Source organism: Chlorocebus sabaeus, chromosome 12 (genome assembly GCF_047675955.1).
Source record: "Chlorocebus sabaeus isolate Y175 chromosome 12, mChlSab1.0.hap1, whole genome shotgun sequence".
NCBI classification, from domain to species: Eukaryota; Metazoa; Chordata; class Mammalia; order Primates; family Cercopithecidae; genus Chlorocebus; species Chlorocebus sabaeus.
In genome coordinates this window covers 83,244,666-83,262,939 of record NC_132915.1, presented here as the reverse complement: position 1 = coordinate 83,262,939, position 18,274 = coordinate 83,244,666, and the positions used below count along the sequence as shown (strand labels likewise).

General features: G+C 42.9%; 1 protein-coding gene across 1 annotated transcript; it reads right to left on the bottom strand.

The window, feature by feature from the left end:
- Positions 1–269: 269 nt before the first annotated feature.
- PRPF4 (pre-mRNA splicing tri-snRNP complex factor PRPF4) lies at positions 270–18,268 on the bottom strand. The gene is made up of 14 exons (XM_037983777.2): positions 18,143–18,268; positions 17,195–17,372; positions 14,498–14,684; positions 10,659–10,746; positions 10,187–10,266; positions 9,921–10,014; positions 9,109–9,203; positions 6,928–6,986; positions 6,360–6,483; positions 4,926–5,015; positions 2,595–2,717; positions 2,376–2,483; positions 2,167–2,285; positions 270–1,651 (listed from the first exon to the last, which is right to left on the bottom strand). Exons 1-14 carry the CDS (start codon positions 18,167–18,169, stop codon positions 1,458–1,460), a joined length of 1,566 nt encoding a protein of 521 aa, XP_037839705.1. The 5' UTR covers positions 18,170–18,268; the 3' UTR covers positions 270–1,457.
- Between the last annotated feature and the right edge of the window lie 6 nt (positions 18,269–18,274).

Sequence of the window (18,274 nt, the reverse complement as noted above, 5' to 3'; positions counted from 1 at the left end):
GGTTGTACAGTTGAGGTGAAAAGAGGAGCATGACAGGCAAGTAAGAATTGTAATGAGTCCAGACCTGGCTTACTGGTAGTCTGGCCCACAGTGTAAACAGCCTTCTATTTAAAAAAAATTGTTAACAAGGTGCTAAGGAGACATAAATCAGAGCAATCTATATTTGAGATCATCCATTATATCCCAAACCAAAAAAAAGGAGACTTCTATGGACCAATGGCTAGGATTCAGAAATGCTAAACTATAGAAAATAATTCTCTAGAGCGTAGTTTTTGTAACAGGATTTTACCGTAGCAAATGTGGAATAAAGAAAAGGTTTAGGTTTAGGAATACCCATTAGGGTTTTTTTCCCCCAGTTACTTCAACATAAAGTACCCTTTAATACATGAAGTACATCCTTTAAATAGCCAACAGAAAGGAGGTTGTACAATAGAGACATCATGTTTGCTTTCTAAACATTTGTTTGACTCCTGACACAATGGTTTTGCTTTAGGGTAACATGAAGGTTGCCAAACTTCAAAGTAAAATAAAAGATATTTTCTGACAAAGCAAATGTTCAGTTCAGTTTCCTGATGCAGCCAGCATTCCAAGCAAACTCAACAGGAAGAGGTGAAGTCTTCTTCACTGCATAACCATCAGCGTGGCTGCGGTCTACTGCTTCACATCCCATTCTCCAGGTGTTCGCTGTTCCATATTGTTTAGCCACTAAGTGGTGAGACGCGCCTCTTTACCTGAGGGCTTCCCAACTATAGTTCAGCCACCTTGCTCTCCGGGTCACATGTAGTCCTGAAGCATGTACCATGTTATGGAAAGCCAAGTTTCAATAATTAAAAATGCAGTCAGTCAGAATCCTGGGTGCTGTGAGGATGGCTACACGGCATTTGAACAAAAGATTTTTTTTTTTTGAGAGGGTCTTGCTCTGTCACACAGGCTAGAGTGCAATGGCACAATCTCAGCTCACTACAACCTCCACCTACCAGGCTTAAGCAATCCCTCCTACCTCAGCCTCCCAAGTAGCGGGAACCACAGGCACAAGTCACCGCAACAGGCTAATTTTAGTATTTTTTTTGTAGAGACAGCATTTGCCATGTTGCCCAGGTTAGTCTTGGACTTCTGAGCTCAAGTGATCTGCCCAACTCAGCCTCCCAAAGTGCTAGGATTACAGGCATGAACCACCATGCCTGGTCAAACAAAAGATTCATAAAAACAATGTCTACACAGTTCATGGCAGGGCATAAAAAAGTAATAAATTTTCAACCATGAGAGGGGTTCACCATTACCTAGGGATTGGGCCGCCTGCCTGGAGTGGGGGCTGACATGGAAATCCAATTCTAGTGAGGGTCTACGCGTGGTAATTGGCAGAAAACATGATAGAACTAAACACTTCAATTCTTCTCTTTTGAGGAAAACAGCTCCATAGAAAGAGCTTGAGGTTCGAGTCCTTTCTCCACTGTCATCTATTCAGCCATCCAGAGCTTGAAGGTCCTGTCATATGAGCAAGTGGCTATGAGCTGCCCATCAGAAGAAATATCTAGGCCCATCACTTTGCCTTCATGGCCGGCCAGAGTCTTCAGCGGGGACCAGCCTGGGTGCGTCCAGATCTTGGCTGTGTTATCATAGGCACCAGTCAGCAAGAAGTTCCCATGGATAGCTACAGAAGAGAAGGGGAATTGCTTGAGGAATTCAGGTATTGAAAAGAGAAGACAACAAAAGCACAAAAGTCTGCAAAAACATACTATTTTTAAAAAACTTATTTCTACATTCAGAAAAAGTCAACATTGATTCTGTCTTCCTACCAGGCCTCCAGGTAAAGGGGATAACCCAAGGCAGACTTAAGGGAACAAATAACAGTAAGGTCTTCTGGCTCATTCCCTGACTGTAAATCTGTTCAGAATAATATTTAGAATTCAGTGCTCAGAGCATCCATGGGGAAAAGAATGAAGCAAAGCACTCATGAAAGTCTTTACTTCCAGCAACGAGAAGCATGCTTTCCCACAGATCTAAGGGTATGGCAGGGGGAAGGAAATTATAATTTGCTCCTTTACCAGTAGGTCAAATTCTCTCCTGTTCTACTTCTCAGTTTAAGCTAAAGTCTGGCCTGTATTGCACGGGAACACAATACTGTTTGTCTGCGTCATTTAGATCTAAAATAGGAGGAAAGCTTACGCTCAAACTTGACACCAGTCACTAAGTTCTGATGAGCAGGGATGGTGTAGACGCAACGCCGCTGTCGAAGGTCCCACACTTTGCAGGTGTTGTCACCACTGCCGGTTGCAATATGATAGCTGTGGATCGGATGCAGTACTGAAGTTAGAAATAGAGTACTTTCTGACCCAGAACCCTTTTTCACCCCTCATTCAGTGTGTTTATTTTACCCATTGGGGGAGAAATTTATTCCATAGATTTCTTTCAGGTGGCCTTCTAAGAACATGATACAACGTCCTGTGCGTAGGTCCCAAACTCGACCAAATGCATCCAGTCCCCTGAGAAAATAATTTATAAATGAACACTTTGAATCCAGTTCTCTGTGGAAGCACGCATACATAAGGGGTGAGAGTACTGAGCTGCCCCTGGCTACATGGGAGAAGCCTTACCCAGTGCCAGCCAAAGAGCCATCTTGATGGAAGGCAATGTCATACACACCCATGCTGTGGCCTTCCTGATGCAGGATCTCCTCTTGAGCCTCCAAATCCCATAATCGCCATGAACGGTCATAGCTAAAACCAAATCACACTAACAATCAACCAGCTGGTATTTATCCGGTTTCTACAACATATAAAGTATTGTAAGTCATTATAGCTTAAGTTATTAATGCTTCTGAAACTATTCATATAACCATATTAACAGGAAGCTCCTTTCTGACAGAAACAATGACTCAACAACTAAGCTTATCTGCCTTAGGTGCTGACTGAAAACCATGGACTCGCTATAAACCTCTAGTGCCGATTTATTTATTTATTTTTTTTGAGACAGAGTCTTACTCTGTTGCCCAGCCTGGAGTACAGTGGCGCAATCTCGGCTCACTGCAAGCTCCACTTCCTGGGTTCAAGTCATTCTCCTGCCTCAGCCTTCTGCGTAGCTGGGACTACAGGTGTGCGCCACCATGCCCAGCTAATTTTTGTATTTTTCATACAGATGGGGTTTCACTATGTTGGCCAGGCTGGTCTCGAACTCCTGAGCTCAGGTGATCCACCTACCTTGTTCTCCCAAAGTGCTGGGATTACAGGTGTGAGCCACCGTGCCCAACCTAGCAGCTATTTTAATAACAGGCTTCCCCAAGAATGGCCCAGCAAAGACTGTGTTGCCTTCTTCCTTCTTCCACTGTTATGCTCTTTCATTTATCAAGCATTTATACATTTACTAGGCCCTAAAATGGATGTTGGGAATACAAAAATCACTCATAGACAAATAGATCAACAGAAGAGAATAGGAAGTACAGAAATAACCACACATACATGGTCAGATGATTTTCAACAAGGGCACTGAAACATTTCCAACAGAGAAAGGAAAGTCTCTTCAGTACACAGTGGTGTAACTGACTATGCACATGGAAATAAAGACAAAAGAGACAAACTCAATTAAAAAAAACAGGCAAAGCATATGACAGGGCACTCAAGAGCAACAGTGATCAGGGTAACAAGAATGAAAATCATGGGAGATCACTACACACCTGCTAGATTGGGCAAAATGGTAAGTCTGACAACACCAAATGCTAACAGGGATGTAAAGTAACCAGAACTCCGGGAATGTAAAATGGTGTAACCATTTTTGGAAAACTGGTGGGGAGTTTAGAAAAAGTTAAATATACGTCTAATACCTCTACCCTATGACCCAGCAATTTGTACTCATGTCCACAAAAAGCCTGGTACAAGAATATTTATAGCAGCTTCATTCCGACTGGCCCAAACCTGGAAACAGCCCAAGTGTCCATCAATAGGAGAATGGATAAACTATGGCACAGTCATAAAAATGAACAACCCCCAGCAATAAAAAGGAATTACTGATACATGCAACAACATGAATGACTCTTAACAATGTTATGCTGAGAGAAAGAAGCCTGCCACAAATGAATTCACACAGTATGAATAGACATAATTAATTTATAGTGATAGAAGTCAGATCAGCAGTTGCTTTAGAAGGGGAGTTGGCTGGAAAAGGGCATGAGGGACCTTTCTGGGGTGATGGGACTGTTCTCTATATTGACAGGGGTGTGGGTCACAGGAATGGTACGCATTTGTAAAGAATGATAGCTTTGTACACTTAAAATAAATCCATTCCATTGTATGTAAATTACAGCTTAATGAAAACGTTCTCTAGCAGATTCTAGCCTCCCTGAACTTACAGAACCAGGAAGGGAGACTTACATACCTGTAGCATTGGACAAAAGTGAAAATCCTTGTTTTCTGGTAATTTGTAACTCTGAAATTTCAGATCAATTGTAATTTAAAGGCAAATATGACTGGGTGCAGTGCCTCATGCCTATAATCCCAGCACTTTGGGAGGCCGAGGCGGGAAGATCACTTGACGTCAGGAATTCAAGACCAGCCTGGCCAACATGGTGAAACCCTGTCTCTACCAAAAATAAAAAATTAGCTGGGCGTGGTGGCACGCGCCTGTAGTCCCAGCTACTAGGGAGGTCGAGGCAGGAGAATTGCTTGAACCCAGAAGGCAGAGGTTGCAGTGAGCTGAGATCGCGCCACTGCACTCTAGCCTGGGTGACAGAGTGAGACTCCACCTCAAAAAAAAAAAAGGCAAATATACTTAGCCCTCACTATATTAAACATTCTCCTCTGATTCCAATTCTCTGCAGCCCAAGAAAATCCTACCTAAAGATCTCTGCTCTAAAAATTTACTGGCAGATAGCCACAAAGGGTTAAGAAGATGCCACAGGCCTATATGGACAAAACAGTAACAGGATGGCTCACCAGGTGGTGCCCAGGAAACGTCCTGAAGGATGCCACATTACCCGGGCCACACGCACTGTATGGCCTTCAATATCTGCCACTGGTTCATCACTGGAAAGGAACCAAACATATAAACAATTTTATAGACATATAAATATTCCCAAAACTGATTACCTTTTGTGCAGCTATACCCATTCTGTACAACATGAGAGGCTAAATTGTAACTACACTTGTAAAATACTTTGGCCCAATAAGCAAAATAGTCATTCTGCACCAAAGGAGTACCTGAATTCTAGAAAGAAAACATGCTTTGGAAGAGACATAAGGACACAGAAATCACACAGTTTTAGTACAGGATTACAGATAAACCTTTTTCAAATTTAGGCCTGTTCTAAGATCCAAATGAAAAAGGAACTCCTAACTAGAGATGAGGCTTAGTCTCCTTTTGGTGGCTATTAAATTCTACTACCCAGCAACCACCAAAAGATCTGAAACATCAGCAAAAGGAAATAAACATGAACTCTAAGGAGGGTAATTAAAAAGGGAACTTTGTCAATGTGCATACACAGAACAAGCCAAAGCCTGAAGGGAATAAATATTGCTAAGTATTACCAAAGCCAATTAAAACTCACTGTGCTCATAAGTTAGACCCTGCCTGGTGAGGAGTGAAGACATTAATTAGCGCTTATAAAAATTCTCAAGTAAAAACCTTCATGTGTTTTCCCAAAGAAAGAAAACTAAGCAATTAAATTCAGATGTCTTTTGGCCAACGGGGTGCTTCCAAAGTTGTTTTTTTTTTTTTTTTTGAAAACAATCATATAAACACATTTTAAAAACCTGTTGTAGTTGGAAAATACATTCTAGGTAAAGGATGACACTATTGGGAGGAGACATCTCCCTGGTAATACTGCTAGACAGAACCTCACTTTCCTCTCCCCTGTGGCTGTTTGCTAAGAACAAATGAATTGCCAAGAATATTATCTTTAGTTCATTGTTAATCATGTAGGAGGTAGCCTGGATCTTTCTGGAATAAATGGAGCCAGGAAATAGCGGTCACTAGGCTACAGGCAAAAATCAAGATCCAAAGTCAACAGGTAAGAAAAAACTGACGTAACTCCTTTAGTAAGAAAAGCCCTATGAATGAAATCTTCTACTTACTTCATTTTCACACTAAGTTACCTTGACTCTTAAACCATCTTGGGGGTTAAATGCCAGATTCTTTTTTCTTTCAAGACGGAGTCTTGCTCTGTCGCCCAGGCTGGAGTGCAGTGGTGCGATCTCAGCTCACCGCAACCTTCACCTCCCAGGTTTAAGCAATTCTCCTGCCTCAGCCTTAAGGTGTGAGCCACTGTGCATGGCCTAAATGCCAGATTTTTAACCTGAGGTCCTGGGGACCAACCAATCAAACATCTTCTTTAGAGATGGCAGTGTGGGCCACAGAACAGTGATATTCACCTGTCGAGACTCCAAAGCTTCACAGAGCCATCAGCCGCACAAGAAGCCAGGTTGACATCTTTTTGGTCCAAGGAGACAGTAGATTTGGGATGGAATACAATTGCTCCTACATTTGTGTTATGCCCTAAAGGAGTGTAAGAGATCCAAGTTAAAAGGTTCCTGCCACTTTATTACCTGTGTACAAATACAGACTATGATGAACATCACAGGTAAGTATATACTAGGGAACATGTGGACATACAGAGTATTAAAGTGACTATTCAACTATTAAAACATGAACTATTTTAAGCTACTATTTAAATTATATTTTTTAAAAAAGCAAAACCAAAAAAAACCCATTGTGGTTTTTGGTTCAGAGATTACAAAATGCCAGAGTGTGACTGGACATGACAGAAAAGTGGATGTGTATGAGGTTGTGATAGTCCAGTCTTGCAGCCAGAGAAAACCAAGTCAAATCAAATCAAGAATTAATGCTGTGTGTATGGGGTCTGAGTGTCAAGCAGAGTTTACGGCTTAACTGAGTTCACACTGGGAAAAAGACTGAGATTTAGATAAGACTCTAACTTACCTCGAAGAGTGTGAAGGAGGTTGCAATCAGGAACAGACCAGAGCTTGCAAAGCCCACTCCTATCAAATACAAAGGAAAGCATCTCAGCCAGGGTTGGTCTGGGAAGGAAAAGGTACCTTGGTAATATTACTAAAGGACAATCTCTTCTCAACCCCAACAAACTCTACAATGGCTGACAGAAACATAAAAGCCTTATAGTTGGAAGGGTTATAGAAGAAAAAGCTACCTCCAGCCCGCTACCTCCAGCCCGCACGCAACTAGAGGCTTTTACTGGACTATAATTAACACTACACCAGTAGCCATTTTCCTTAACTTTTGGATCCACTTGTGAGGGAAGGTGGGGCAAATTAAGCTATCCAATAATACTAATATTAATAGTGATACTATCCTTAAATATGAGCAGTATTTTGCTGATTACAAAGTATTTAAATTTTTTTTTGAGAAAGGGTGTCACTCTGTCACCTAGGCTGGAGTGCAGTAGCGTGATCACAGTTCACTGCAGCCTCAACCTCCCAGGCTCAAGCAATTCTATCACTCAGCCTCCTGAGTAGCTGGGACTAACAGGCGCATGCCACCACACCTGGCTAACCTTTAAAAAATTAAATAAATTTTTAAAAATTTTATGGGCCAGGTACGGTGGCTCACGCCTGTAATCCCAGCACTTTGGGAGGCCGAGGCAGGCAGATCACAAGGTCAGGAGATTGAACCCCTCTTGGCTAACACAGTGAAACGCTGTCTTTACTAAAAACACAAAAAATGAGCCGGGCATGGTGGTGGGCGCCTGTAGTCCCAGCTGCTTGGGAGGCTCAGGCAGGAGAATGGCATGAACCCAGGAAGCGGAGCATGAAGTGAGCTGAGATCGTGCCACTGCACTCTAGCCTGGGCGACAGTATGAGACTCCGTCTCAAAAGAAAAAAAAAAATGTGTAGAGACAGGGTCTCACTATGCTGCCCAGGCTGGTCTCAAACTCCTGGGCTCAAGTGATCCTCCCGCCTCGGCCTTCCGAAGTGCTGGGATTACAGGCGTGAGCCACCCTGCCTGGCTGGCCTTAAACTTTATTCAGGCCAGCCTAATTTTTGGAAAATTTTCAACAAATTACTTTTATATCTATTATCTCAGATGATCTTTCTAACAGACCTGTGAAGTAGGTACAGCAGGAATGATCAGTTATACTTTATAGTGAAGGTAATGACGCTTGGAGAGGTGGACTGATTTGTGCAGTCCCTTGGCTTTCTCCTGAACCAGTCTCAAGGTCGGCCTAGTCAAGTAGCTCCTGTGTATTAAATCTAAGTTTCCTTTCTGTTTAGTTAGCCATGTCTCACAAAAAAACACAACCATTTGGGAGGCCGAGGCGGGTGGATCACAAGGTCAGGAGATGGAGACCATCCTGGCTAACATGGTGAAACCCCGTCTCTACTAAAAATAAAAAAAATACAAAAAAAAAAAAAATTGGCCAGGCTTGGTGGCGGGCACCTGTAGTCTCAGCTACTCAGGAAGCTGAGGCAGGAGAATGGTGTGAACCCAGGAGGTGGAGCTTGCAGTGAGTGGACATTGTGCCACTGCACTCCAGCCTCGGCGACAAAGCGAGACTCCATCTCAAAAAAAAAAAACCAAACCAAACCAAACCAAACAACCAAACTCAAACAAAACAACAAAGTTACCACATCCTGAGTTTTCTGCGTATGTGGTGATAAGAAAATAAAACAAAGATAAACCAATAATTAACATTTAATGAGTCCTTACTACATACCAGGCACTGTCAAGGCAAAATGCTTTACAAACACTACCTCATCCCACTTTACAGACAAGGACACTGAAGCTGACAGGGATTAAGTATCTTAGGGAGATCACATAACTGAAAAAGAAAACCCAGACTGAGTTATGGATACTAGTTGGTCTGTAAACTCACTACACGACCTGCTCCAAAATACTAGTGTCAAGAATGTGACAGAGTGCTAGAGTGTAATGAATCTCTGGGGTCACTGGTGAAGACTGAGAACAGCTAAACCAAGTCTGCATCATATTATACAACAGGTAGAGCACTGACTGACATCTGTAGTTTGGTGTGATCATGAGAAGCAGAGAAAGAGGACGTACAAATAGACGTCTAAGACAAATGCTAATATTTTCCTGAGCCTGTTCCCCATTTAGGAAAAAATGTCACTGTAAAATGGAACTTACCAACAAGCTGTGGCCAGCATCTTGGAATTGGGACTAAAGTGACAGTAGGAGATAGGCCGATCATCCCCAATCTGACTGCAAAAATTATTCAAAGACTTAAAAAGAAAAAACACACACACACACACGGTGATCATTAATAGGTTAATCTGAGTTCCTTGGCTTTTCCACCAAAAAAAGAACAACAAAGCAACTTTTCAGTTTTAACCCATCCCAAGATTCTTCTGTGGTTTTGAGACAGTGTTGCTCTGTCGCCCAGAGTGGAGTGTAGTGGTGTGATCTTGGCTCACTGCAACCTCTGCCTCCCAGGTTCAAGCGATCCTCCCGTCTCAGCCTCCCGAGTACCTGGGATTACAGGCGCATGCCACCATACCTGGCAAATTTTTGTACTTTTAGTAAAGACAGGGTTTCATCATGTTGACTAGGCTGGTCTCAAACTCCTGAGCGCAAGTGACCCACCCACCTCTGCCTCCCAAAGTGCTGGGATTACAGGCACGAGCCACTGTGCCCAGCTGTTTTCTATAGTCTTAGTATCACAACTTCTGAGTCAGATAAATATAAACAGAAACCCCAGAGAAACTCTGACGTATTAACAGGGAGAAATAACGAAGAGAACCATAGGCCTCTGCTGAGTACAAAGCACAGTAAGCTCCTGTCACGTTAACTGATTGCTCCTTCCATGTCACAGCAGCTCAGCTCAAGCAGGGAGGGATCGCTCTAGTCACCTCTACCTTCCCAGAGGTGGGCCAAAGTAGAAAAATCACACAAATATGAAGAACCTTTAAGACGTGGGACAATCGCTGGGAGCATCTTACCCGGAGAGACTTGTGCAGCTCTTGCATCTGGGAGGTCCTCGTTGTCTCAGGAATCTCCTTATGGAGTCGGGCCTCTTCCAAGCGTTTCATTGCCCTGTGACACAGAAACACCATCACCAGGAGCAACAGGGTTGTAAACAAGGGCCCACATGTATCTCTACCCCTCAATTTCATTTAACAACCACAGTCATTATCAAGCACTCAGTTCCTGAGAGGAAACATACACACAAAATATGCTTCTTTCTTCTACTGGAGGCTCTCTTTACCTGGGCAATGAATAATTAGCAATCCATAGTCTTGCCACCTTCAAGCTATTTGGTCCTTCATGGTACCAGGTTTGCTGATACTGAAAGGCAAATTAAGAGCAGAAAGGTCAAGTCTGAAGCATTCTACTCCTGTCGTTTCTCCATTTTAACTGCCCAGAAGGAAGGTGAATTCGTTCAGTAATAGTATGAAATCAGGCATATGGCTTTCTACTATATATTTTTTTCTATGATATGTAAATAGATGGTTATACCAGGAATGCTATGATTCTTTCCTGACTGGAAAACTCACTTAGCTCCATTCATACTTACAAAGGAACCAAAACTACTGCCAGCAACTATTCTTGAATGGTAGAGCCTTCAAAGACACTTCCCCCCATCATCTTAGCAAAGCAAACCATTGAAAGCAGAAAACGAGAGACCTATCTCCTCATTTCCTTCATGTTTACACTGTGAAGTTAAAGACATGTTCTACCTCTTCTTTGGACTTCTTAGATTTCTCATCATCCTTTTTGGTCTTTTTCAAGGCATCAGTACCGACGACTGAGAGGATATTTCTTAACCTGTTTGAAAAAAAAAAAAAAAAAAAGATCAGAATTTAAACATGGTTGAGATAACACTGTTTTTAAGGTACACTTTAACACAGTTTTAAACACTGTTTTTAAAGCTCCTCTAAGATGGGAGCAAGCCTCTACTATTCTCTCACCGTTCAAACCACCTAGCAACCTTTTTTTTTTTTTTCTTCTCAAGAGATGAGGTCTTGTTGTTGCCCAGGGTGGAGTGCAGTGGCACAGTCGTGGGTCACTGCAGCCTCAAACTCCTGGGCTCAAGCGATCCTTCCACCCCAGCCTCCTGAGTGGCTGGGACTACAGGTATAATGCTACAACTGGCTAATTTTTAAATTTTTCTGCAGAGACAAGGTCTTGCTATGTTGCTCAGGCAAGCCTTGAACTTCTGGGCTCAAGTGATCCTCCTGCCTCAGTCTCCCAAAGTGCTGGGATTATAGGCATAAGCCACTATGCCCAGCCCTCCAGCAACCTTCAAAGAGTCAAGTGGGGATGGCTAAACTCCCACTGTGGTTTCTCCCACTCAGTCTTCTGTATTTGGAAATTCCCAAAATTCAACTATAAGCAATTACTCTATGCAGTTTAGAGTCAATGAGCTCCTACACTGCTACCACTTGGTTTGTGAAGACTGCCAACTTTCACTCAGTAACACAATGTACTGGATACGGACTCAGGTGCTAACTACACAGTGATGACTAAGAATCCGTTCTTGATTTCAAGTAGCTTAGTCCTGGGGAAATGACAGAGAGTACTGGTGAACTATATTATATTACCTATCACGACAGCAGTAAGCACACAGTGCTAGAGGGGACTTTGTAAGGGGGATCTAACTAGGCTTAGAGGATCAGGGAAGGCTTCATTAGAAAAAGGTAGTATCTAAATTGAGTCCTCAATGAATCAGGTCAAGGGGGTTAACAATGAGAAAATGTCAGGCAGAGGGTTAAACAAGTAAGGCCTGGAGGTAAGAAAAACATGTTGAGCTTGCAGTCATAAATAATTCAGTATGGCTGGAGCGTGGAACATAGAAGAGGACTAGTGAAGAACAGGGCTGCAAACGCGAGGAGGGGCCAGGTCACAAAGAATTGCTAATGCACACTCAGGAGGGCTTACAGGTGAGAAAGGTCACTGAAACAGTACGAAGAATGGATTAAAAGGGAAGAAGAATGGCAGGGAAATCAGACAGTACTGCTGTAGTGACCCTCTGAGTCACAACGGTGGACTGAAATTCAGATAGTAGCAGTAGTGACTCAAGGGATTCATTTAAGGAACATAATAATGAATAAGACTTTGCTGGTGGAAAAAACAAACTAAACAGTAATAAAAAAAGTATACCCTTTGAAAAGGCTAATAAAATAATATACTATGACAGAGAATGGAGGGGTTAGGTGTGATGAAAGGCTTCTTTGAATAGGTGGCATTTATGCTGAAACAAAAGAATAAAGTTTGACCGGGATCCAGATTCATAAACAATGAAGAAGAAAGGCTCAAGCCTGAAATCCCAGCACTTTGGGAGGCCAAGGCAGGCGGATCACTTGAGGTCAGGAGTTTGAAACCAGCCTGGCCAACATGGTGAAATCCCATCTCTACTAAAAATACAAAACTTAACCAGACATGGTGCCACATGCCTGTAGTCCCAGCTACTTGGGAGGCTGAAGCAAGAGAATGGCTTGTACTTGGGAGGTGGAGGTTGCAGTGAGCCGAGATTGCACCATTGCACTCCAGCCTAGGTGACACAGCGAGACTCTGTCTCAAAGAAAAAAAAAAAAAGAAAAAAAAAAAGGAAGAAAAAAAGGTTCTAAAAGCCAAGCGAGAGGAATAAAAATAGACCAATTATGTGGAAAAACATACAAAGAACTAGCATATTCCAGAAGGACCAATGTGGCTATTCTAGTATATTGGGGAAGGGTGGTATGGGTAAGGCTGAAGACCTTACAGACCATGAAAAGAGTTTTTTACTCCAAGTATGAGAAGACAATCTAGGATTTTAAGCAAGCAATCAACACAACATGTTTGGGGTTATCACAACAGTGCAGATTTGAAAGCAGTAAAGATAGAGCAATGATAGATTGGAGTTGTAGCTCACAAGTAGAATAGATTAGATTTTGCTGATGAATTATAAAGGAGGCTAGGTAGATTTTCTTTTTTTTTTTTTTTTTTTTTGAGACAGAGTCTCGCTCTGTCGCTGGGGCTGGAGTGCAGTGGCCGGATCTCAGCTCACTGCAAGCTCCGCCTCCCGGGTTCACGCCATTCTCCTGCCTCAGCCTCCCGAGTAGCTGGGACTACAGGCGCCCGCCACCTCGCCCGGCTAGTTTTTTTGTAGTTTTTAGTAGAGACGGGGTTTCACCGTGTTAGCCAGGATGGTCTCGATCTTCTGACCTCGTGATCCGCCCGTCTCGGCCTCCCAAAGTGCTGGGATTACAGGCTTGAGCCACCGCGCCCGGCGGCTAGGTAGATTTTCAACTAAGAACTGTATGAGTATAGGAGAGGGCTGGGGAAATATTTCAATTCAGACACCTCAAGTCTGAAGTACCTGTGGGATGCCTCAGCTACAACGAGATCTGGGAATCAATAGAACACACACAGTGAATGATGCCAAGGGAGTAGATCTGATCATCAAGGGCAAATAGAGAAGGCAGCCTGTAAAGGGTAGGCGGAGAAAAAGAGGTTTAGAAGGTAAGTGAGAAGAACTAGCTAGTGAGAGATAGGAAAATCAAGAGGATTTGGTCTTAGGAGAGTGAAGGAAAGGGAGTATTCCAAGGAGAGAGTGGCTGGCAGTATACTAGGGCTATTCCTAGTAAAGGTGGGTTGGTGACCTTAATAAGGAGCAATTTTAATGTGGCAGGGGTCAGTCAGTTTGCAGCAGGCTGAAGAGTAAATAAGGGTAAGGACCTCAAGAGAGTAATGGAAAAAACTCTTCCAACAAGCTGGATGATGAAGGGGAGATGAGACAGTGGATAGAGATCAGAAGGGCTCCTCATAACTGTGTATGACTAGACCACAACTAAAAGACTTTGCAACCTGTAAATCATAAGAGGGCATTACCCGAGGACCGTACCCCTCTTCGATAAAATCCAAAAAACATTTATCATTGTTTTAGGTTACTGACATGGAATGCATTTGATGGCTAAATTTTGAAAGCCCCAAAACAAATGTTTATCCAATTCAAAACTTGTACTGGGGAGGGGAGGCAAGGGAGCATGTTAGCACCCTCTTCCCAGTCTATAAAGAAAAACTGGCCAGGCGTGGAGGCTCACGCTTGTAATCCTAGCACTTTGGAAGGCTAAGGTGGGTGAATCATTTGAGGTTAGGAGTTCAAGACCAGCCTGGCCAGCATGGTGAAACCCTGTCTCTACTAAAAATACAAAAATTAGCTGGGCATGGTGGCGGGTGCCTGTAATCCCAGTCACTTGGGAGGCTGAGGCAGGAAAATTGCTTGAACCTGGGAGGTGGAGGCTGCAGTGTGCCAAGATCATGACACTGCACTCCAGCCTGGGTGACAGAGCAAGACTCTACCTCAAAAAAAAAAAAAAAAAAAAGAAAAAAGAAAAAAGAAAAAAAAATTAATAGTAGAATAAAAATTGGCCTAAGATAGATGATAGGCTAACTCATATAAACACAGTAAGATATTGGTAACATGATAACATGATTTGAGACATTCTATTCAAGTTCAACTAAAACATCAACCAAAATTTGGAGTAGAACCCTGTGATTATAATAAAGAAAAAAAGTAAATGTTTAGAAAGGTGACCTTTCTCTTCTTTCAGCAGGACCCTCTCCAAAAAGTGTGATGGGTTCCCCCAAGGCTCTAAGGCAAGCCTTGACCTCTGAGTCATCTGTGGAAACATTGATCTGCCGGGCTCGCTTCCTTCTCTCAAACTCAGCCAATACTTCTGCCTGTCGCTCACTGATATGCTCTTCAATTTCAAACACTTCTCCTGTCAAAAAGAAAACAGGCAACATCAGCAGATCTTCTTCAAATGGAGAGAAATAAATAATTTCTAGTAACTGCAGTCAGTGTATGCCCTGAGAGAAAGGTAATGTCTAATATATTACACATTTTATAGTTTACTGTTTTTCAGCTTATTAGATTATGCCAAACACATAAACCTAAATGACACAACTTCAAAAGGCAGGAAAATGGTTCAAGCCACCTCTGGTTTCATTTATTAACTTTATACCTCTACATAACTTTGGCTGAGACCAGAAAGTAAGAGTACCGAACATCTTTTGCAAATGAGTTAACTAGCTTGTCTATCCAGAAGGTGTAATAGACATTATTGTAACAGTGGCCAAAGCTATTTATTCTCTAAAGGAGTCCCAGTATAGGGATACTTAACAAATAATTTAGTAAACTGCAAATAATTACCATGAAAATGAGAGTTCCACAACTATAAGGATTTCTGGAAAATCTAGCAATAGTTTTGAAACCTACACCAAAATACAAGTGTGATAAAAAATGAGAGGTACAGTGGTGACATTATGTTTAAAAACAGTATAAAAAGTTTAAAAAGTCACTAGGCTACAGCACATGTGTTTAGAAAATGTGTGGGAGGATCAATGACAAACCTGACAGATGTCCCTACTGCAGAGGAGTCTTCAGTTTTTTGAGATGGAGTCTTGCTCTGTCGCCCAGGCTGGAGTGCAGTGGTGCCATCTCAGCTCACTGCAAGCTCCGCCTCCTGGGTTCACACCATTCTCCTGCCTCAGCCTCCCGAATAGCTGGGACTACAGGAGCCCGCCACCACACCTGGCTAATTTTTTTGTATTTTTAGTAGAGACGGGGTTTCACCATGTTAGCCAGGATGGTTTTCATCTCCTGACGTCGTGATCCACCCACCTCGGTCTTCCAAAGTGCTGGAATTACAGGCGTGAGCCACCACACCCAGCCAGAGGAATCTTCATTTTATGCCCTCTGGTATTGTCTGAATTTCTTATGACAAATATGCATTTTATTTTAAAAATAGAGTGGACCTCTCATTACTGACATGGAAAGGTATCCTCAATGGTATATAAAATGAAAAATGGGGGTTATACAACAATTTACATATCATGTTTTCATTTATGGGAAAAATTACGTATTTTTATAGCTGTATTAAAATTCTAAGATATACAATCAATTAATAAAAAAATACTGGATTTTCTACTTCACACATTCATACATTGTTTGATCTTTTAAAAGAAAAATAACTATTACCTTTTTTTTTGAGACAGGGTCTCTCTCTGTTGTCCAGGCTGGAGTGCAGTGGTACAATCATGACTCACTGCAGCCTTGAACTCCCACCTCAGAACCCCAATTAGCTGGGAATACAGGCACGTGTCACCATGCCCGGCTAATTTTCTACTTTTTTGTAGAGATGGGGTATCACTATTTGCCCAGGCTGGTCTCGAATTCCTGGGCTCAAGCCGGACTCCCACTTCGCAGCCTCCCAAAGTGCTGGGATTACAGGTTTCAGCCACCAGGCTTGGCCACTATTACTTTTATAATAAAACAAGATATCTCAGCCAGGTGCAGTGGCTCACGCCCGTAATCCCAGCACTTTGGGAGGCCGAAGTGGGCAGATCATTTGAGGTCAGGAGTTGGAGACCAGCCTGGGCAACATGGTGAAACCCTGTCTCTACTAAAAATACAACAATTAGCTGGGTGTGGTAGCGGCCACCTGTAATCTCAGCTAATCATGAAGCTGAGGCAGGAGAATCACTGGAACACAAAAGGCAGAGGTTGCAGTGAGCCACGGTTATGCCACTGCATTCCAGCCTGGGCAAGAGGGTGAGACCCTGTGTCAAAAAAAAAAAAAAAAGATATTTCCCTTTGGGTAAAAATAATTGGAAAACTTCAAAAGGGAGAATATCACGAACCACTCTAGCTGCAAACCAATGCCAGAACTATGTTAGATCTCCAGAAGACAAATGGAATCAATCTGAATCCAAATGTACACTGAATTTTTGATAAGACTGTTCACTCGTAGAAGAAAAACTATGTAACACATTGTAAGTAAAAGGCTCTCTGCATGATTATAAGGGGGTAGGCAAAATACAGCCTTATAAATGCAAGTTTAAGAATTGAAATTCTGCCAGGCGCAGTGGCTCACGCTTGTAATCCCAGCACTTCGGGGGGATGAGGGGGAGGGATCACAAGGTCAGGAGTTTGACCAACATGATGAAACCCCGTCTCTACTAAAAATACAAAAATTAGTCGGGCTTGTTGGTGTGCGCCTGTTATCTCGGCTACTCCGGAGGCTGAAGAAGGAGAACTGCCTGAACCAGGGAGGCGGGGGTTGCAGTGAGCCGAGATCGCGCCACTGCACTCCAGCCTGGTGACAGAGCGAGACTCCGCCTAAAACAAAAGAACTTAAATTTTTTGACATTATAAAACTGATGATATTCAAGTTTAGGAAAGTATTCATTACACAAAGAGGTAAAGATGGGTTCACAATTTGCATCTTACCAGAGGTTATGTTAATATTTCCAGCTTCGATCCCTGCTTTAAGTCCTTCTTTCCCCAAAATCCCAGACTCTCCTTTGGCCAGACGCTCCCTCTCCTTCTCTTCCAAACTTCCATAATAGATGTGTGGTTTCTTCACAACCGGAGCAACTAAGTCATCGGGTGCTTTAGTTTTGGTTGCCTGCCAAATAAAAAATCTGGATTAAATTTAGGTTTAATCTTGGCAATTTACCGGATTTCCCGAGGATGAAACTCGCCCTGAGTTTCACAGTCCTATTTCCTTCATAATTGAAAGGACAAATTGGACACTACTTAAGATGTTCTTCATCGATTTGAGGTGAAGGGGAGGGTGTTTCAGTCCCTCACTTTAGTTGACGGGATTGATAAAACTAGTGAGGTTCTCTCGAGTATTTTCATATGAAAGGTTTGCTCTGGAATCTGTTTACTTTATTCTGCTGGAAACGTGGACTCTCGTGTTTTACGATGTATCCAAGATTACTGCTCATCACTGGGGAAATACTAAGGATAGATGAAATAACCAACGCGGTGCTAAAGGATAACAAGTTACAACATTACGAGTGTATACATTTCAAACGTTTCTAGACGTGAGGTAGTAGAAGTTAGTACGTCTCATTAAAATTTTGAGATCTGCCAAACGCATAAACCTTGGCCAAGACACTTCCCTATTTCAGAGCACCGTTACTGGATGAGTCGGAAGAGATGTTTGCCCTTTAGGGCTGTAGTGGGAGAGGTGCAAATAAGCTACAGTCCACGAAAGCGCTTAGGGGTCAGGAAAACGGTGGTCCGCTGTGTAGAACACCACTGAGTCCCGCAGCCTTCCTCCTCAGCCCTCCACCGCCTTCTCTCGCTCCCTAACGGCCCCTTCCCGCAGAGATCCTCTTCCCCCTTCGCGCTCCCTGCCAGAGTGAGTTGAGATCCCGGGCTCTGTACCGTGGAGGAGGTTCGCGAGGAAGCCATGCTGGGCTCTGGAGCAGCGAGGCCCCAGCGAAATCCAAGCTCTCCGTTTCAGACCTTCCACCGCGCGCCCAGCAGAGCGGAAGTGCGTCACTGACCGGAAGTGTG